Source organism: Macaca nemestrina, chromosome 10 (assembly GCF_043159975.1).
Source record: "Macaca nemestrina isolate mMacNem1 chromosome 10, mMacNem.hap1, whole genome shotgun sequence".
Taxonomy (NCBI): Eukaryota; Metazoa; Chordata; class Mammalia; order Primates; family Cercopithecidae; genus Macaca; species Macaca nemestrina.
The window spans coordinates 2,657,470-2,676,879 of NC_092134.1; the positions used below are offsets into that span (position 1 = coordinate 2,657,470).

The 19,410-nt window shown below is 41.9% G+C and overlaps 1 protein-coding gene across 26 annotated transcripts in view; it reads left to right on the top strand.

Moving 5' to 3' along the window:
• LOC105490530 (RIMS binding protein 2) overlaps positions 1–13,380 on the top strand; it is a 404,804-nt gene extending 391,424 nt beyond the window's left edge. For 15 of the 26 annotated variants that reach the window (XM_071070781.1, XM_071070788.1, XM_071070786.1 and 12 more), the window contains 2 exons: positions 2,057–2,191; positions 4,312–5,730. In XM_071070781.1, coding sequence (XP_070926882.1) covers positions 2,057–2,191; positions 4,312–4,500 — 324 coding nt within the window. In that variant the 3' untranslated portion in view covers positions 4,501–5,730. Of the gene's footprint in view, positions 1–2,056; positions 2,664–2,705; positions 5,731–12,730 lie in introns of those variants that run through there. The other 11 variants (XM_071070782.1, XM_071070784.1, XM_011756261.3 and 8 more) reach the window with 5 other exon arrangements.
• Positions 13,381–19,410: the final 6,030 nt, after the last annotated feature.

The following is a 19,410-nucleotide window of genomic DNA, read 5'->3' on the forward strand; positions in this document are numbered from 1 at the left end:
TACTCCATCTGGTACTCAACCAAAGGAAGACTCTTTTCTAAGGCTGGAGGAGAAATCTGGCTGTTGGACCTAATGAGGGGGGGACTTGACTGGTTATAACTTTTGAGTGTCTTTGTGTTTAGATGTTATTTAAAACCCTTGATAGGAAGAAATCGCCAGGGGCACATGCACAGTAAAAAGGATAGGTGGCCTCGAAATAGTCTGTAATGTCAACAGAGAAAAATAACTAATAACGGAGCTGGAGAGAGAAGGCCCAGGGTAGTCACAGGTAAATAAAATAGGATCTTCAAGGTCCAAGCAGAAGAGTGGGGCAGGGCAGGGCAGTGAGTGTGCACCTGGCAGGCTGCTGAACAGGAAGATGCAGGAAGTATGTGGGGCTGCCTCTTCCAATTATTTTTTTGTGATGAAATCTACATAAAATTTATCTAAAATTGGCCAGGTATGGTGGCTCAGCCTGTAATCCCAGCACTCTGGAAGGCTGAGGCGGGTGGATCACCTGAGGTCAGGAGTTTGAGACCAGCTTGGCCAACATGGCGAAACCCTGTATCTACTAAAAATACAAAAATTAGCTGGGCATGGTGGCACGTGCCTGTAATTCCAGCTACTTGGGAGTCTGAGGGGGGAAGATTGCTTGAACCTTGGAGGTGGAGGTTGCAGTGAGCTGAGATCACGCCACTGCACTTCAGCCTGGGTGACAGAGCAAGACTCTATCTCAGTTAAAAAAAAAGAAAAGATGTAAAATCATTTTAAGTATATAGTTCAGTAGTATTAAGTACGTTTACATTGTACAAATGATCACCACCATCCGTCTCCAGAACTCTTTCCATCTTGCAAAACTGCCATCCTGTTTCCTAGAGCAGCTGCACCATCTCACCTTCCCACCAAAAGTGCACGAGTATTCGTTTCCTCGTATCTTCACCAGTACCTGTTTTTCCCTTTTTTTTTTTTTTTTTTTTTTTTTACTGATAGTAGCGTGAGGTGGTACTATATGGTTTTGAATTGCATTTCCCTGGAGATTCATGGTGATGGGCATCTTTTCATGTGCCTGTTGGCCACCTGAATCTCATTTTTGGAGAAACATCTTTAGTTGGGTTTCTGAAGTTGTTTATGTGTTCTGGATATTAACCTGTTAGCAGATAGATGACTTGCAGACATTTCCTCCCATTCCACAGGTGCTCACCACTCTGCTGTGGCCTTCACTGCACAGGTGTTTTGATGTAGTAGGCTCTTTATGTCATTTCCTAGACCTTATAAACAGAGGAACAGGATCCCCTGTTGCTCAGAGCCAGCCAATTTTGAACTTGGTTTAGGCACTTTGGGGGCAGATGAGAGTTTGGGGAAGAAGTGACGTGGTGGGCTCGTGAGCCACTTGGTGCAGATGACCAGGAGGCGGTTGGACTTACACGGATCTCGACTTTAGACAAGGCATAGATATGTAAATGAGTAGAAAGATCTGGAAGGACATATACCAACCTGAAGCAGTAATGTCTGTGGCGGTATCAACAGACACTTTCATTTTCCCCATATTGTTTGAATGTTTACAGTAAGAACATGTCCATGAGTAAGAGGGAGGACAGTCTCAAGGCTGAGTAGATGAGTAGCTCTCAAGCTTGCTGGCACGTTAGGACCACCGGGTCCCCACTCTCCGAAGCTGTCCGTCATCGGTCAGGGCTGGTGTGCTGAGTGATGGTATTTTTAGCAGCTCCCTAGTGCCTCAGATCAGCCAGGCCTGAGAACCACTAAATGACATCTACCAAGGAGTGTTTCCTTCAGAAGCCTGATCCTAAGAATTCCAGGGGCTCCTTGGCCAAAAGGCAGATTCCTCAGCTCCCCACTGAACAGGCAAAATCGAGACCCCAGGAAAGGGGCTTAGGACTCTGCATGTTGCTGAGGAAAATCTGGAAACCCTAATTTAGAGTCCTTTCGAGTCCTGCCACTTTGGAACCAGAATAAACTCACCATCTACCTGTACTCTGAGCTGTATTCCTTTAGCTAAAGTAAGATGTGAGTTTCTAGAAAAATAAATTGTTCTTCTGCTTCATCCCTGGTGTTTTAGGGGGAGCTGAATGGGCAGAAAGGCCTTGTGCCCTCAAACTTCTTGGAAGAAGTGCCTGACGATGTAGAAGTCTATCTTTCTGATGCTCCATCCCACTACTCTCAAGATACACCAATGCGCTCAAAGGCAAAAAGGGTAAGCAAACCTATTTAGCCTTTTAAATCTCTGTCCCGTTCTGCCATATGTGGTCTAATACAATCTCTGCACTGGTATTTTTATATCTTGGGCCGAAAAGCATATACCCTGATTTTTTTTTCCTCTGCCCTTCCGTTGGAGTTGTGCCTAAAAAATTCTTAATTCTCATTTTACAAAAAAAAAAAAAAAATGACCCTTTCAATTCTAATCAATCAATCTGCCTTTACTCACAAACAAATGTCCCATCCTACATTATAGAAACACATCTCAGTTTGATCCAGAATGAAAAGAGGATGGCTCCTCTTCAGATTTGGTGGGCAATGAAGGTTATTTGCCCTCTGTTAGGATTTTAGTCTCTTCACAGGGATCCAAGGGCTTCTCAAGCATATTTAACTATTAGATTACATTCATGTTTAGTATCTCATTTTTATTTTATTTCATCACTGCAAGTTTTTATATATTATATTTTTATATATATATATTTTTATTTCTTTGCTCATCTGCTTGGAAACAGAAGAAGAGTGTTCATTTCACACCTTAATCAGGCAATGTAGCCTTCACGTAAGTGAGCAACTGAAGATACCGATAAAGATACCAACTTAAGCTACCTTAAATGGGCCAATGTGGTAGACTTAAGGCTTCATTGTGGGGTTAACAACAAAAAAAAGATAAAAAGAAATATGTCTCAAAAAATTATTGGACCTAAATAATCAGAATATTACTTGGTCTCAGTTGTAAAGCAACTGAATTTACAGTGATGCAAATCATCTTTAATCATCATTTCCTACTATGTGCATTAAGACTATTTGAAAGGCCAACATTGGGAACATATTTCTTAACAAGCTAACTGTGTGTTTACATAGAGCTGCATATTGCATTGTTAGCCACTCTTGGAAAAAGCACAACCTAACAAACATGTTTACTATAGGAAGTTTGACTTGAGAAACTTAACCCAAGGTCAAGCAGATGAGTAGTGAACACAGGCGATCGAGTGTTGGCTCTGCACACTCCAAAGGCTGGCTGGAACGGCCAGCACGTGTTTTCCTTAAGTAACCCTGCCTCTACCGTACGAGAGGGCTATGCTCCTCCTCAAAGCACAACCTTCTGTGAGAGAAGTTGCTGCAACACGGAGTTGTTGTTGGTATACCAATGCAATACTAAGTTGATGAAGCACGCAGCTCAAACGATCGCATTAGATGGAATAGATGGTATCTTCAGGTGTGCTTTGGGATGCTTTACTAGGTGTTTTCCATTAGAATTAGACCTTGATTTTAAATCCAAGCAAGCTTGAAGCCCCTTGGCTTAGAGCATTTGCCTGCTGAATACTGAACACTCCCATGGCAAGAGTTGCTCTGGAGGGAGGGCCGGAGGAATGCTGCTGCTCTGTCAACGCAGGCACATGCTTCGCTGTAAAAGGAAGCGAGGTAAAGTCGTCCTGCAACGTATCAGAGCAAAAGTCTACCCCCCGAAGCACTATTAAGCGCTTAACGTATACTGAAATACTACCATGTGCTGTCTACTGAGGAAAATTCATGTTTAATTATTTGGAAATAATGCAAGCATCCACTAAGGGCCTTTAAGCTTTCTTTGATTGTAATTAAGGTTCATTTTAGTTTTTTTTTTTTCTTTCAACCAGTGTGCCATCTCCAATATTTCTATAGTAGACTAACCAACCCAGGAATGCACTTTAACAATATCAGGATTTTATATAACCAAATAGTTTCCAATACAACAAAATTCCCTTTATGAACTTTTGCTTTTTAAGATTACTGATGGGTACTCGGCCAACTTTACTATCAACCTAATTTCAAATAATGTCTCCCCTGCCCTTAGTCTTCATTTACGAAGTGAATTATTACCTGCCTTAGCTTTGCCAAAGCAATGGCCATCCCGCACTCCCTTGAGACAGAGAAACGGAACCCACACATTTATGTCTGGGCCCTCTCTCTGGCGTGCTGTGGGAGAGGACCTTTGCTTCTCATGGCACACTTTAACAACCGAGAGAACAAATGAACCCCCTTGACCTTTCCTGGTGGGAAACGGGGACAGTACGATGTTACCAAGTGAATTCTGTTGTTGGCGCTCACACACTCAATAAACTGTCACACTGTACCTACTAGGTTCCTCCTGAGGGTTCAGGTACAGCAAGGAGAGCTCCATCCCCCACAGTCCATCTCCATTCGGGGTCACCTACGTCATCTATGGGTTCTGGTAGTCCTGGGAGAGGCAGGGAAATGTCCTCGAAAAAGAAAAAGGGGCTGCTTTCCAAAGGCAAGAAACTGCTGAAAAAGCTGGGTGCAGTGAAATGATTCATGTACTTCCGGACAACTGCCAAAATCTATGTAATTTTCTTTAATTCCAAACTAGGGCTTTCATGACTCAAGTACTTCCTAAAAAAACCCAATCTTCTCCCCTGACACCAGTAGAGAAATGCACTTTTGCACTACCATCCACTTTAAACCAACCGCGAGAACAAAGAGGAGCGGTTGCTCTCTGTCACCGCTGGCAGTCTGCTCTCATTGTCCAAGCTCTGATTTGGGAGGTGGGAGGGGACGTCTTATTAACAAACAGGGGGGCGCATAGCTATCACCTGTAGCTCCCTCCCTACCTGTAATTCCAGTCTTTGTGCATCTGTCATCCGCCCTTAAAGGAATGATTTTCAACCTTTCTCCCTTCTCAAAATGCTTGCCTCATAATGCATAACTTTCACTTTGACTCTGGTCTTGAAATTCCTAGTTTAATTCGCCTTGATGTTCTGCCTTATAAATGCACAATGATTTGTACTGTCTAATAAAAACACAGTGTATACTTTGTATGTGTCGTGCATTCAGTGGTCTTCATCCTCACTGACACAGTGGTTCGAGATCAAGTTGTACAGGCTGTGCATTTTAAGATACTAGTTTCAGTCTCTCAAAGCCAGCCAGGCTACACACAGAAAATGTTTACTCAATCATTCAAAAAAGTGAAAAGAAGAGAAAGTAACTTTGTTTGGTAAAACACCAGTACTCCAACCTTCCAGAAAGCCGCTAATCTTCATTGCTTTTAATGTTCTATTTTGTGGCATATGGTTTTCTGTTACTTCCATTGTCAAAATGCCATACCCAAATACACAGCAATGAATGGCACACAAGTAATCCACATAATGCATAAGCCACACCAAAAACATGCTAAATTTAAATCTGATCCAAATGAGTCCATACCCATTTTCATCATTGGCATTTGAACAAAAGACTTACAAAGTTGCTGGCAGATGTATTTGATGGTTACTCTTTTGTAATTCTTGTCCACCTGTAAATTGTTTTTACTCTTTATACATACTTTTCAGACTGCCTTTCTTTTGTAATTTATGGACGGTTTATAAATGAATGACAAAGCTTTCCCCATTGTGTCTTCAAAAACTCTATTATAAATTGTAATATAATAGTATGTGGTAGATTTATTAAAGGAAATCCATGTGTGGTTAAGCTCTGTGTGGGTGTGTGCATGTGCACAGTTAGTGTAAAATATTTTCTAGAAATAAAATTTGTTATTTTATACAACACTGTTTATTCTCTTTGTTTTAAACATTTTATCATAGCGAGATAACAAATTCCTTTCTCTTATGTTTACAAAAAGTTCCATAACCTTACCGTTTCTGGGAGTATTTTTTTTTTCCAAAAATAATTTTGGTCCATGTTTTGGGAGCCATTGACAAAACATTGTGACACTCTCATACCACTGGTAACAGTCCAGTCAGTGACAAACAAAAGGTCATTAGCACAGAGTCAGTATAAGCACTTCCGGGATGAATTCAAACACAAGTTGTTAATTCACTCTGGCAGCTTTAGAAGGCAAGTGAAATTAATGAACAGCTACAGCAACATAATACAACAAAATATTATTTCCCAAATATACAGAATTTTCCTAAAAGCCTTATTTTAGAATTCTCCAAATAACCAGATGTCTTTTCAAAGTAAGAGGTAAAACCAACACACTTATGGCAAGATGAAAATACAGTTCAAGTACATAATTTCATGAAAGTATAATTTATCTCATAATTGCTACCATAATGTTTTTACCTACCGTATTTATAAGAAAAGTTGAAGAATTGCTAACAAAAAGTATCCAGAACTAATGTTTCTCTAAATCTTTTGAAAGTATTTACCAGTTCCCCGAAGTATGAAAATGTAGGCAAACCTGAAGTAATAATGAGCTGGTCTTAGCTTTTCTCCCCCTTTCCCCCCCCCCGTTTTATAAGTAAGTACAATTTTCCTAAAAGCAAAGCACCCAACCTGAGGACAACAAAGTGCTTAAGTCACATTTAATTACTCATTCGAGCCCCAACTCCCTCCCAGACTGAGCTGACAGCCACTTCAGCCATCTCTCTTTTCTAGTGATAAGAGAAACCATGTTTTGCTTTTGTTTTATGACCGAAAATTGTACCAAACGAGTTAGGAAGCTCTCCATTACCAGTGTGAGTGTGATTTTCTGTCTTCACAGGTTAGTCTAAAAGTCGAAGCCTAACCCTAACCCTAACCCTAAGCCTAACCCTAACCCTAACCCTAACCCTAACCCTAACCCTTGAGTACAAAGTACTCAAAGAACAGAAACCATTTCCTCTTCCAGTTCAGCGGCTTCAACCCTTCCTCCCGCTGTATCTAAGGAAGTGGGTGCACACCCAGACCCCACGAGCGCCCCCCACATTACCATCCCTTTGCCTCTGCTGCTCCCCTTCCCCCGCCAAAGAAAACAAGTGGTTCTTTGATTCAGAATGACCTTCCCATTCTCATCCGGACCTGCAGAGGCACAATTTTCATTGAACAACCAACAACTATACCTAAATTCTTAATTTTATTTTCTGTTATGACTTTCCTGTGTATATTCAAAATAAGAAACTCTTGCCAAATTTTGTTTTGCAGTCACTTCTCATTCACATAAACATTTTCCTATTCTCTTGCTAACACTTTTCAAATAAACTATTTGCTTAAACTAGAACACAAAACTCCTGTGTTCTGCCAAATGAGCTTTACTGTATTTTCTTATTCTTGAAAATTATTTAAAGCTGCACTCAAAAAAAAAAAATGCAAAAAGCCCCAACTTTCCAGAAATTTCTACTGTACTTTTTTCTGTGGCCCCAAGGTAAAGGAGGTGTGGCAGTGATGAGCGTGGTTCTTGGGGAAAGTTCTGCTAAAGAAAGCTTGTTTGCAGGTATATTGGCAAAGGCTAGAACTCAATGGAAGCTTTTGGGAAAAGAAAGAAAACTACATTTAAAGACTCATTTATATTAAAAAAAAAAAAAGATATACTTCTAAACATTTTTAATTTTGAAAAGAAAACCATTTTATGTGAAGTGCTCTTTCATGTGGGTAAAGAAAAAATACGCAGCTATCCCCTGGCTGGCTCCGTGCACCTCCGTGTGCAGGCTCACTGTTGCAGCCCGACTTCAGGCCCTGGTGCTGCCAGCTGGCACAGCCCCTTCCTGCAGCCCCTCTCATCACACACAACTGATGCCTGGGACTACCAAACAGTATATAGAGCTTATGGTAGAACAACAATAACCAAAGTCTCTAAAAAAGAGGATGAATCAGGTGTCAAAGTGAAATTAATATAAGAATGCGAAAGACATCCGACCCTGTCTGGAAATACCCCACGGAGCAGGAGGCGCTGCAGAGAGCGCTGAGAAGGCCCAGGTACAGGCTTTCCACCCACACGCATGGGAGGGGCCTTCTGTACCTTTAGAACCTCACCCCAAAGACGTCAATAGGAAATCCGTAAAATACAGACAGCAAACAAAATGCCCAACTTCACTAGCTGAATAAATAAAAACTAATAATGCAAAATTTTTCTGCTCCAAAGTTACCCAACATCCAAATGTGAAACCGCTGACACTGGGGAGGATGGGAGCTCCTGCTGTGGGGACTGCAATCTCTATTGTGTGTCTTACGCACTTGGCCCAGTGACTTTCTAAAGCCTTGAACGTGTGTGTTTATGTCCTTTAACTGAATCTCATTTCTAGGAATCCAACTGAAAGGAGGTATCTAGGCAGGGATTTAAGAACTAAGAAATGCATCACATTATTATAACAGCGAAAAGTGGTAAATTCACAAAAAAATCCCATAGTGGTCTAGTGAAATGATAGCTATTCTTCACAACATTCAATATTCACCAGGTCACTGACGCACACACGTGATGATGGTGACTGGGCCATCACAACATTCAGTATTCACCAGGTCACTGACGCACACACGTGATGACGGTGACTGGGCCATCACAACCTTCAGTATTCACCAGGTCACTGACGCACACACGTGATGACGGTGACTGGGCCATCACAACCTTCAGTATTCACCAGGTCACTGACGCACACACGTGATGACGGTGACTGGGCCATCACAACATTCAGTATTCACCAGGTCACTGACGCACACACGTGATGACGGTGACTGGGCCATCACAACATTCAGTATTCACCAGGTCACTGACGCACACACGTGATGACGGTGACTAGGGGGGAAGGCGCGACTGGTCACAGGCCCCCATCAGGAGCAGCATTTCTGTTAAGGTGCAAGGACCCCTTACGCATGCCCCAAGGCTGTCGCAGGTGGCCTGTCTGCATCCTCACCTCTCTCTGGCCCTTCTCCATTTTCTCTGACACTCAGACCCTCTGCTCGCTTGGCCTCATCTACCACAGCTGGTGTCTGCCTCCAGCCTCGCTACCATTCTGCTGGGGTCTTTGCCTCCAGCCTCGTGACCATTCTGTACTTCACAATCCCTATTCCCTTTAGTTACCAGAAGAAGATGATACATGTAAATAACTATACAAATTGAAAACAATAAAGCTTGTTTCTAGTCCCTTCTTAACAGCCTTCTCTGGGGATGGAGTAGGAGGAAAAGGGATGGGGGAGGAGAGGGTTAAACAACAACACTGCCTTTTGATAGCATTTGGTGAGCAGTCCAAAACAGCTGCCTCTAATTTTCCAATAAAATCCTTGTAGAGACAGCTGGACGTGCATCAGTTTTGGGGAATAAGCACCACACAGTGTGAGGGAAAAGGAGAGAGAGCAAGGCCCCAGCGAGAATTCGCAGCGCTGTCTCACCCACATTGTTCCCGAAGCTGAGCCCGTCAGAAGGCAGGTGGTCTCACCTTGGCGAGAACCCGGGGCTCAGCAGCCCTTCCTCTTCCTCAGGCCCACGTGCTGCTGGTTGTCCCCCATCCAAATCAGCAACTCCTGAGGAACTTAGTAGGAAGCAGGGAGAGAACAGTGAGACGCACACAGCCATTCTAGGGACAGCCCTGGAGTGCAGTCCACGCGACAGAAGATGGGAAAGAGGGCAAGGGCCCCAGGGACAGCACCTGCTGGGACTATGATTTTCCATATGTGCCAGTGCACAGAGAACCATGTGGGGAAGGCAGGAGGCTTCAAAGCAGTGAGACAGGGACCAGATAAGTTGTGCAGGCAGTGGTCCTGGAGAAGAAGCTGCCCAGCAGGTGAGAGACAACGACCAGGCCAAGCCAGCCCACCGTCTAGCCCAGTGATGGGTGGGCCGCATACAGCCCTCGCCTGTTTGAGGGGAGAGAAAGAAAACAACAGAAAGAAAGGGAGAAAGGGAGGGAGCGGAAGAGGAGGAGAAAAAGAGGGAACAAACCAAACAAGGGCTATGACAAATGAGTTTAGAATAAGGGGTAGGGAACAAGACATGAGATCCTTGAGTCAGAGACAGAAGATGTGCTCAGAAGCAAAAAGAGTATAACTGGTACCAGTTGCCCAAGCTCTAACTCCGAAGGACCAAAGTGAATGGGACCAGGTGATGCCACACACAGAGGTGGCTGAATGAGAGCAGGAAACCTGGGCTCAGGGACCCCCAAGTCCTTTATAATGGGCAGTAACCTTGTCTGACTTTTGCCCTGAAGCAAGATATGATTTTTATGACCCTGGCCCGTAAGCATGCCTGCCCTCTGCTCTGGAGGGAGACACCGTCTCTGTCTTCTGGGGCAGTCGCTGTACAAACATCCTCACAAAGATCGTCTGGACAAAGGTAGTACTGCTTCTCATGGGACAGGCAGAAACACGAGGCAGTGGGCCACTGTCTCACAGCACTAGTTCCAAATGTATCACATTCCAAAACCTGGAGATGAAGACATCAGAACATATTAAAATACCTATTCTATCTGCAGTACTCAGGGTACGGAGCTGAGTAACAGAAAAAAACTCGTTACAAAACTAAAATACTAATCCCAGTGCTAATCAGATTGAACAATACATCACAAAATCACAATTAAGCTTGGTTACTATTTTTTAAAAACTTGGGGTTCATCTTAGGAGCTCTGGTTTCCAACAAATTAACCCTGGCTACTAAGTGGAAGTTAAACTATCAAATGGCACTAACTCAGAAATTTTAAAAAATACACTTCTGAAGAATTCGTGGATCAGCTCCATACAGAGAGAGCAGGATTACAATGAAACCATGACAAGCTTGCAGGACGCAGGGAAAGCAATGCTTCAAGGGAAATGGGCAACTTTAGACTAGAAAAGACACACTAATGAACTTAAGATATTAGATAGACAGAAAAGATAACTGAAGAAAAGAGATAAAGAGTAGAAGCCAGTGACACAGAAAACAACAATATGACGTTGATGTGAACTAACTTTGAACGAGACTAGAGGAAATACATCGGGAAAGATTGATCACATCAAACGGAAGACATTAATAATACTTTTAAATGGAAAAGAGAACATGATCATACAGCCGACTTTATAAAGATGAAGTATTATCAACTCTCTATTAATAAATTAGAAAACCCAGAAAAAAACAGACAAATGCCTGGCAAAAGTGTAAAATAATGAAACTGGTTAATAAAAAAATTGAAAGCTTAAAAAAAAATGGTAAGTACAAATGAAACCAAAGTAATAGTTACAATTTTTTCCACAAGAAAAACTTCAGGCCCAGAGAGTTTAACAAAAAGAATCCTACCAAATACTCAGATCATCCCAATCTTACATAAACCCTTCCAAAAATAAAAAAATAAAAAGACAACACCCTTCAAGATGTTTTAAGAGAAGTATATACCTGGATACAAAACCAAAGATAGTAAGAAAATGAAAAACTGTAAGCCCATTTCGTCATGAATATAAGTGTAACCACTCTAAACAAAATGTCAGCAAGCAAAAGCCAATGGCATATTACAAAAAAAGAACCAAGTTAGTTTATCTCAGGAATGCAAGAATGACTGAACCTGAGAAAATCTTAAACTAACATGAACTCTATTAGCAGAATAAGAGATGAAAACCATATGATCATCTCAATAGATATAGAAAAACTAATAAAACTCAACAGAAATGCCTTTGAAAGCTCTTAGACAGCTATGAATAAAGTGCTAATGTGGTAAAGGGTGTTTCTCAAAATCCTAGAATGGGCGTCATCTTAAATGGAGAAAACGTAATAAAGTGAAAGCATAAAGACTGGAAAGGAGAAAACAGAATTATCATTGTTTGCAGAGGATACAACTGCCTACGTAGAAAACACAAAATAATACCGGCAAATCATTAGAAATAAAAGTGTATTAAAGCAGCTTGATGTAAGAGCAATATTAAAAAGCTCAATTACATATATTTGTAAAAATTAGAAAAATAATCTTTAAAAGAAAAACATTTACAATGGCAACTCTAAAAGCACTTAGGAATAAATCAAACAAAAATGTACAATATCAGTACACAGAAAACTATGAAACTTTATGATGGAAGACATTTTAGAACTCAAATAAATGGGAAAATAAGCCATTTGGAGGATGGTAAAACCTAAAATCATAAAGATCGTTTATTCTCCCTACATATTCCTATAGATTCTATGCAATTTAATAAAATCTTAAATTTTTCTTGAATGTCACAAATAAATTCTAAAATTCATATGGAATCATAAAGGAACATGTCCTACCAGACATCAGGATGTAGGTAACAATGGGATGCTGATACTGGGATAGATCAACTAACTGATCAATGACAAATGGCCCTGCACATTTATGGGGCTTTGATGTGTGTGTGAGGTTTAAATGAAAGATCACCGGAAAAAAAGAAGCCAGGCAAGGTGGTGCATGCCTGGAGTCCCAGCTACTTGGGAGGCTGAGGCAGGAGGATCACCTGAGCCCAGGAGTTTGAGGCTGCAGTAAACTATGTGCCTTTGCAGTCCAGCCTGGGTGACAGGGCGAGACTCAAAAAGAAAAAACAAAATGAAAAGAAGACACTCTTCAGGAAAGGGAAGTGGAGGTGAAAAACGACTGTCCATTCCATATGGAGAAAAGGAAAATTGTACCCTTATTTTAGACCATACAAAAATCAACTCAATCTACTCTAAAGGTTTAAAGTTTTAAACTTCTAGGAAAATATAGATGAATATTTTCTCACTTTGGGTTAGAGCAAAATTTTTAAAACACAGGAAACTGTGTGTAAAAGACAAACTGGCAAATTTGGACAAGGATATGCTATAAATTTTATTAAGTTTAAAACTAAAAATAAATAGCAACTAATACTGACACATGTACATTTGCTAAAACTTTTTCAACAGGCAAGGGAATAACTTCAACAGCATCTACTTTGGCAGCAGTGAGGTCAGGGGACTGGAAGGGGTGGTGTGCATGGGTGAATGGAGACGGGAAGGGGTGGTGTGCATGAGTGAATGGAGATGGGAAGGGGTGGTGTGCATGGGTGGAGACGGGAAGGGGCGGTGTGCATGGGTGAATGGAGATGGGAAGGGGTGGTGTGCATGGGTGAATGGAGATATGAAGAGGTGGTGTGCATGGGTGAATGGAGACGGGAAGGGGCGGTATGCATGGGTGAATGGAGACGGGAAGGGGCGGTATGCATGGGTGAATGGAGACGGGAAGGGGCGGTGTGCATGGGTGAATGGAGGCAGGAAGGAGCGGTGTGCATGGGTGGAGACGGGAAGGGGTGGTGTGCATGGCATGAGTGAATGGAGATGGGAAGGGGTGGTGTGCATGGGTGAATGGAGACGGGAAGGGGGTGGTGTGCATGGGTGAATGGAGACGGGAAGGGGGTGGTGTGCATGGGTGAATGGAGACGGGAAGGGGGTGGTGTGCATGGGTGAGTGGAGACGAGAAGGGGTGGTGTGCATGGGTGAGTGGAGACGGGAAGGGGTGGTGTGCATGGGTGAATGGAGACGGGAAGGGGGTGGTGTGGCTGAATGGTGGCTATTGCCAGGGTTTAGTTCCAGGATTGGGAGATGGGCTCAAGGGGGCCTATTATTAAGGATAATTCTTTTTTTTTTTTTTTTTTTTTTTTTTTTTTTTTTTTTTTTTTTTGAGACGGAGTCTCGCTCTGTCACCCGGGCTGGAGTGCAGTGGCCGGATCTCAGCTCACTGCAAGCTCCGCCTCCCGGGTTCACACCATTCTCCTGCCTCAGCATCCCGAGTAGCTGGGACTACAGGCGCCCGCCACCTCGCCCGGCTAGCTTTTTGTATTTTTTAGTAGAGACGGGGTTTCACCGTGTTAGCCAGGATGGTCTCGATCTCCTGACCTTGTGATCCGCCCGTCTCAGCCTCCCAAAGTGCTGGGATTACAGGCTTGAGCCACCGCGCCCGGCTTATTAAGGATAATTCTTTCCTTATTGTCATTTCCTTATTAATAAGGAAAATAAAAGATACACAGGAGTCAATGATAAACTCTTGCAAAACAAGGATTATGACAGCTCCAATTCTGAGCATCTGAGCCTTTCTAAAAGTAAAAATGAAAAAAGAAACGAATGACCTACTTATTCCTGTCTTAACTTCTCCCATGGCATCCAAATAAGAGAATCAGAGAGAAGGTCTGAAGCAAACCATAACATTCCCAGACCACAGCATGTGTGGTACTGATGGCGGTGGGCTAAGTCTTTGGACAGACCTGCAGATGGAGATTCAGAAGAACATCCAGCAAGGAGCTGCAGAAAGTTTCATTTGAAAAACAGATATCTATTAAGATACAGAAGTGAAGTGAAGGACTGATAGTTTTTAAGGCCAGATTTGCAACTTAAATATCATTTCAGTCACTTGGTAAAAAGAGCATGACTTTTGATAGGCATAAATTTAAAACTGGAGGGAAGGGTGGAGAAGTAAAAGTTTTCAACAGCTTTAATACCCAGTTTCTGAATTTTTGGGACATCACCGTATCAAGAAAGCCCCGAGTCACACAGATTTCAGTGCAAGTGTCAAATAACAAACATGTCTGTTTTGCCTTAAAATCCCAAGACACTCCTCAAACTGATCCAGAAACTTGAAATAATAGTTCTTATTATCTCTGAATGTGCATGCACTGCCCTGAGGTGTTGAACATGAGAACTTCGCAGTCAATGACACATCTATAAGCCATTCACATATATGCATCTTCAGGAAAACAGGTTAAACTGCATCATATATAAAAGCAGTACTTACATTAAGTTAAAAACATATTTGAGTGGGTGTTGTGTTTCACAGTTAAGTAGTTAACTATTTTAAAGAGTTACTAAAACCAGGCATTTGATGAACGAGAGCAGCACAGCAAATGGAACTGGAACAAAGTCTAAAAATCCCACATAAGGATGTTATGAAATAATGATTTCAATAGTAGCTCATGGTAATGTTTCAACAATGAAGAAAGTACTTTAAAAGACAATTTTGAATTACACAAAGCACTTTAAATTCCATCAAGTTACAAGCTTTAAGAAAGCTTCTGAAAATAAATTGGCAGCACTGTGGACAAGCTGGTAAAGTGGGCAGAAATGTATTAATTAACATTCTTTCTCATCACCAAGCCAACTAACTACACACTTCATTACGTATGGAAAAGAAAAACTAATAGTTCATTAAAAGCAAAGACTAACAAGCCCTACAGTATAAAAATCATAATATTATATTATGGGGAGCGTGGAAGAGGGAGAAAAAACGCACAGCAATTTTACCAAAAAAGAGATGTTGTATATATTGTTTTGGGGAATTTTCTCTAAAATATCTTTCCCTTCTCTAAAATATTTCAAATATGAAAACTGGAAAATGCAACTGATAATAAAACAAAGAATAACTTCAAGATGAGCATCCGTCAGATTTTTTATTTTTTAAAAAAGTCATATTTTTTCATTTTTAAAAAAAGTCATCTATTTAGGGTCTCCTCTTTGGAAGGTAATAGGTTGGGAGGCATCAGAGGACAAAGGTGGACAAGCTCTGTTGGTTTTCTATGACCAAGGTTTATTTTAAAAGACGAAAACACATAATAGTTTCAGTATCTGTCCTTTCCTGGCCAAGCTTGTATAAAACCACAACGCAACCCAGCAGCTCTTCTGGAAACACACTGGGCAGCCCAGGAACCACTTAGTATGGTAATCAATAAAGCTCCTGACTTTCGACTTCTTGACCCTCAAAAGGGTCAAGAGGTGCCATTCAACGTATGTTATTAACATGTTCTTGTTGCTTTATGGGCGAACATCATTTTATACCATTTGAAGCAGCATTCGTCCATGCCCACAAGGCAAGTCTATGTGCTGGTACTCAGCGTCCTTATCTGGCATGTATTCAGAGCAATCCTGATGATCTCAACTCACTGGGAGCAGACATCAGTTAAAGCTAGGCTAGTGCCTGACTTCTCTTAAAACCTGCACAAACTGAAAAACTGAACCAGATTTCATTAATTACAAATTTATTGCTTATTCTTCCCCAAATGAGTTTTCCTGAACATAAGGGAAATGGCCATTTCAACAAAACAAAGTGCTGAAAGGACAGCAGTTAATGTACATTCCACACACATCTGTTTGAGGGTTACTGTCTTCATTCGCTTATGTATCAACGGGATTATACTGTAAGTCTAATAATGTTCACCAAAGAGACATTTATAAAAGGGAAAATAAAAAACAGGAACAACCAAAATTTCTAGCAGTGGACGAACATTAAATAGAGTATGGAAGATTTGTAGTTTGGAAGACTATGCACTCATTAAAAGGAGAGACATGTCATGACATGAGAGATGTTCATGATAATTTCATATGAAACAGCAAGTTATAAAACAGTATGATCAAATTTCTGTAAACACAAAAATATACACATATAGAATAAAACAATAGGGGTCAAAAGAATGCTGTTTCTGCAGAATGATAGAGATTTGTGTTTTATTTTGCATTTGTATTTCCAGAAATTTCTACAGTGAAACATAACTTCTGTAATAGGCACATGTTAAAGCAAACATGCCTTACCACAGGCTAAATGCTTTAACAAAAAGTATGTAAAATTAGAAAACCACACAATAGGTTTCTAAGAACCAGTCAGGGGCTGGTCTATTTGGTACTTGGCGCCTCTGCATTTTTTGTCTTGGATACATGCATTTAACAAGCATCTCAGTCTGGGGTGGGAGGTGGGGAGCCACTGAGGCTCAACATACTCTTTGGGCTGTGCTACCCACTAGGAAATCTAGACAAGATCCCTGACTGCAAGAAGCCCCATCATGATATTAGAGGAAAGTCAGAAACATTTTACCTTGGCAGATCATAGCACTTCAAGTTCCACCCCAAAGATGCAGCTTTTCCATCCCCAGGAAATCCAAGCGGGGGCTCGGGTTTGCTGGTAGAACTCTTAGTCACTGACCCTGATTCCTTGTCTCAGGAGTAAAGTTGCCTCCGATTCTCATAGGGAACACGTCTCCTCAATTTGTATTCTAGGCCAGCTACTATCTGCAGGCCCTGGTCAAATTAACTTATCCCTCATGAGATTGCCTCACCTGGGCGTATGCTCCTGGTGGAACTCAATTTGTACAAGAGAAATGCAAATCTATTTATGCATCTCCAACTCAATAAAAACTGGAAGATTTACTATGGGTTAATTCAATTAAGAATTTTTCACACTGGACAACAGTAAAGCCTTGATATATAAAACTTGCACAGTCTGGAACTGACAAAGTTTGCAATCTATCTTGTTGAGTAATCATGGAAAGAATTTTGTTTACACCTAACTTGAGAAATAAAGTTTCTAAAATGCATTTAAACAAATATTTAACCTAACCAACTATGTGCAAACTGTTTTTACTATTTCAGCTTTCCAAAACACTGTACTACTAAAATTGGTTTAAAACATGAAAGCATACTTAACCTGGGCTTTCTGTACTATTTTTTGACTGAAACTGTGTAGAATTTAAGGCAAACATTCAACCCAGCTTTTGGCCAGTATAACAACAATTGAACAGTAAGAACCTCGGGGTGGGGGAAATAAGGGGAGAGAAGAGAAAGACACTGAAGCTCATTAGCCTCAGCACTACAGAGATTATGGAGACTCCTGATTCTATCACTGATTTACTGAGGATTCCTCAAAAGCCTAACGAAGTTATTACTCAAAAAGTTTTTGTTTTGTTTTGGTTTTTTTTTTGAGACGGAGTCTCGCTCTGTCGCCGGGGCTGGAGCGCAGTGGCCGGATCTCAGCTCACTGCAAGCTCCGCCTCCCGGGTTTACGCCATTCTCCTGCCTCAGCCTCCTGTGTAGCTGGGACTACAGGCGCCCGCCATCTCGCCCGGCTAGTTTTTTGTATTTTTTTAGTAGAGACGGGGTTTCACCGTGTTCGCCAGGATGGTCTCGATCTCCTGACCTCGTGATCCGCCCGTCTCGGCCTCCCAAAGTGCTGGGATTACAGGCTTGAGCCACCGCGCCCGGCCTCAAAAAGTTAGTTTGCTTTTCAATGTGGCAGTTTGGAAATGGAGAGAATGGGGTTATTGTGACGACAAATCCATGGGGCCAGCACGTGGCTCTGGAGCGCTCACACCAGGAACTGCTGTGGGCACAGGCTCAGACCACGGTGGCCCAGGCCCCTCAGCAGCGTGGTGGTCAGGAAGGGGGTCAGGGAATTTTTGTTGAAGTATTTAGCCTGCAGAGCCAGCAACAAGGAAAACTCAGCGGTTCACAGCTCCAGGCCTAGCAGACCCGGGAGGCAGCCAGAAGACTCGGGGGCACAATACACGCCTCAGGAGCTGCAAGTGGATTCATAGGATTGGGACCCAAGGTCCACATGGGAAGTGACCACTGAAGATATAGGTTGATCCAGATCAGGCAGGGTCTGGTGGGCCCTGTTAACACATTTTAATTCTCCAAAGGCAGTAACTTTACCCAAACATCAAACACCTCCATTCTACCCTCAACTGCTCCCATAACCAAGTGCCACCTAACCTGTTTTTTAAAAAGAGGATTCAATATATTTGCAAGAGACCTATCTGATAAAGGATTGTTATCTAACATATGCAAAGAACTCTCACAACTCAACAATGAGACAACAGCCTGATTAAAAAAGGGGCCAAAAACCTTAACAGGTACCTTAGCACAGAAGACACACAGATGGCAAGTGTGCATAGGAAAAAATGCTCCACACCACATGTCCTCAGGGCGTTGCAAAGTAAAATGACAATGGGACACCATTACACACCTATCAGAATGCCAAAACCCAGAACAACGACAACAGCAAACACTGGGGAAGATGTGAATTAACAGGAACTCTCATTTGTTACTGATGGGAATGCAAAATGGTACAGTCATTCTGAAAGACAGGCAGTTTCTTATAAAACTGAGCATACTCTTTCCTTACAAAGCACACTGCTTGGCATTTACCCAAAGCAGTTGAAAAGGTGTGTCCACACAAGAACCCACACAGAGGTGTTTACGGCAGTTTTATTCATATTTGCCAAAACAATCAAGATGACTCCTTCAAACGGGTGAATGGATACATGAACTGGTACATTCAAATAACGGAATATTAGTCACTGCTAAAAAGAAATGAGCCACCAAGCCAAAAAGACACGGAGGAATCTTAAATGCATATTACTGAGAGAGAGAAGCCAATCTGAGAAAGTTACATGCCATATGATTCCGAATATATGACATCTGGAAAAGGCAAAACTATGGAGACAGTGAAAACATGAGTGGTTACGATGGGTTGGAGGGGAGGGAAGAAATGAAGAGGCACAGCACAGGGAGGTGTTAGGGCCATGAAAGGACTCTGTGTCGTCCCATGATGGTGGACACATACATCATATATCTGTCCAAATCCACAGACTGTCCAATAAAGGACTGTTATCCAAAATACACAAAGGGAAGGGCATAGGCATTCTCTCAAATGTGATGTGATACAGGAGTGAACCCTCATGTAAACTGTGGACTTGGGGCAATCATGATGTCACTGCAGGTTCATTACGTGTAACAAGGGAACCACTTTAGGGGGTGGGATATGTTGATATGGGGGAGGCTGGGCCTGT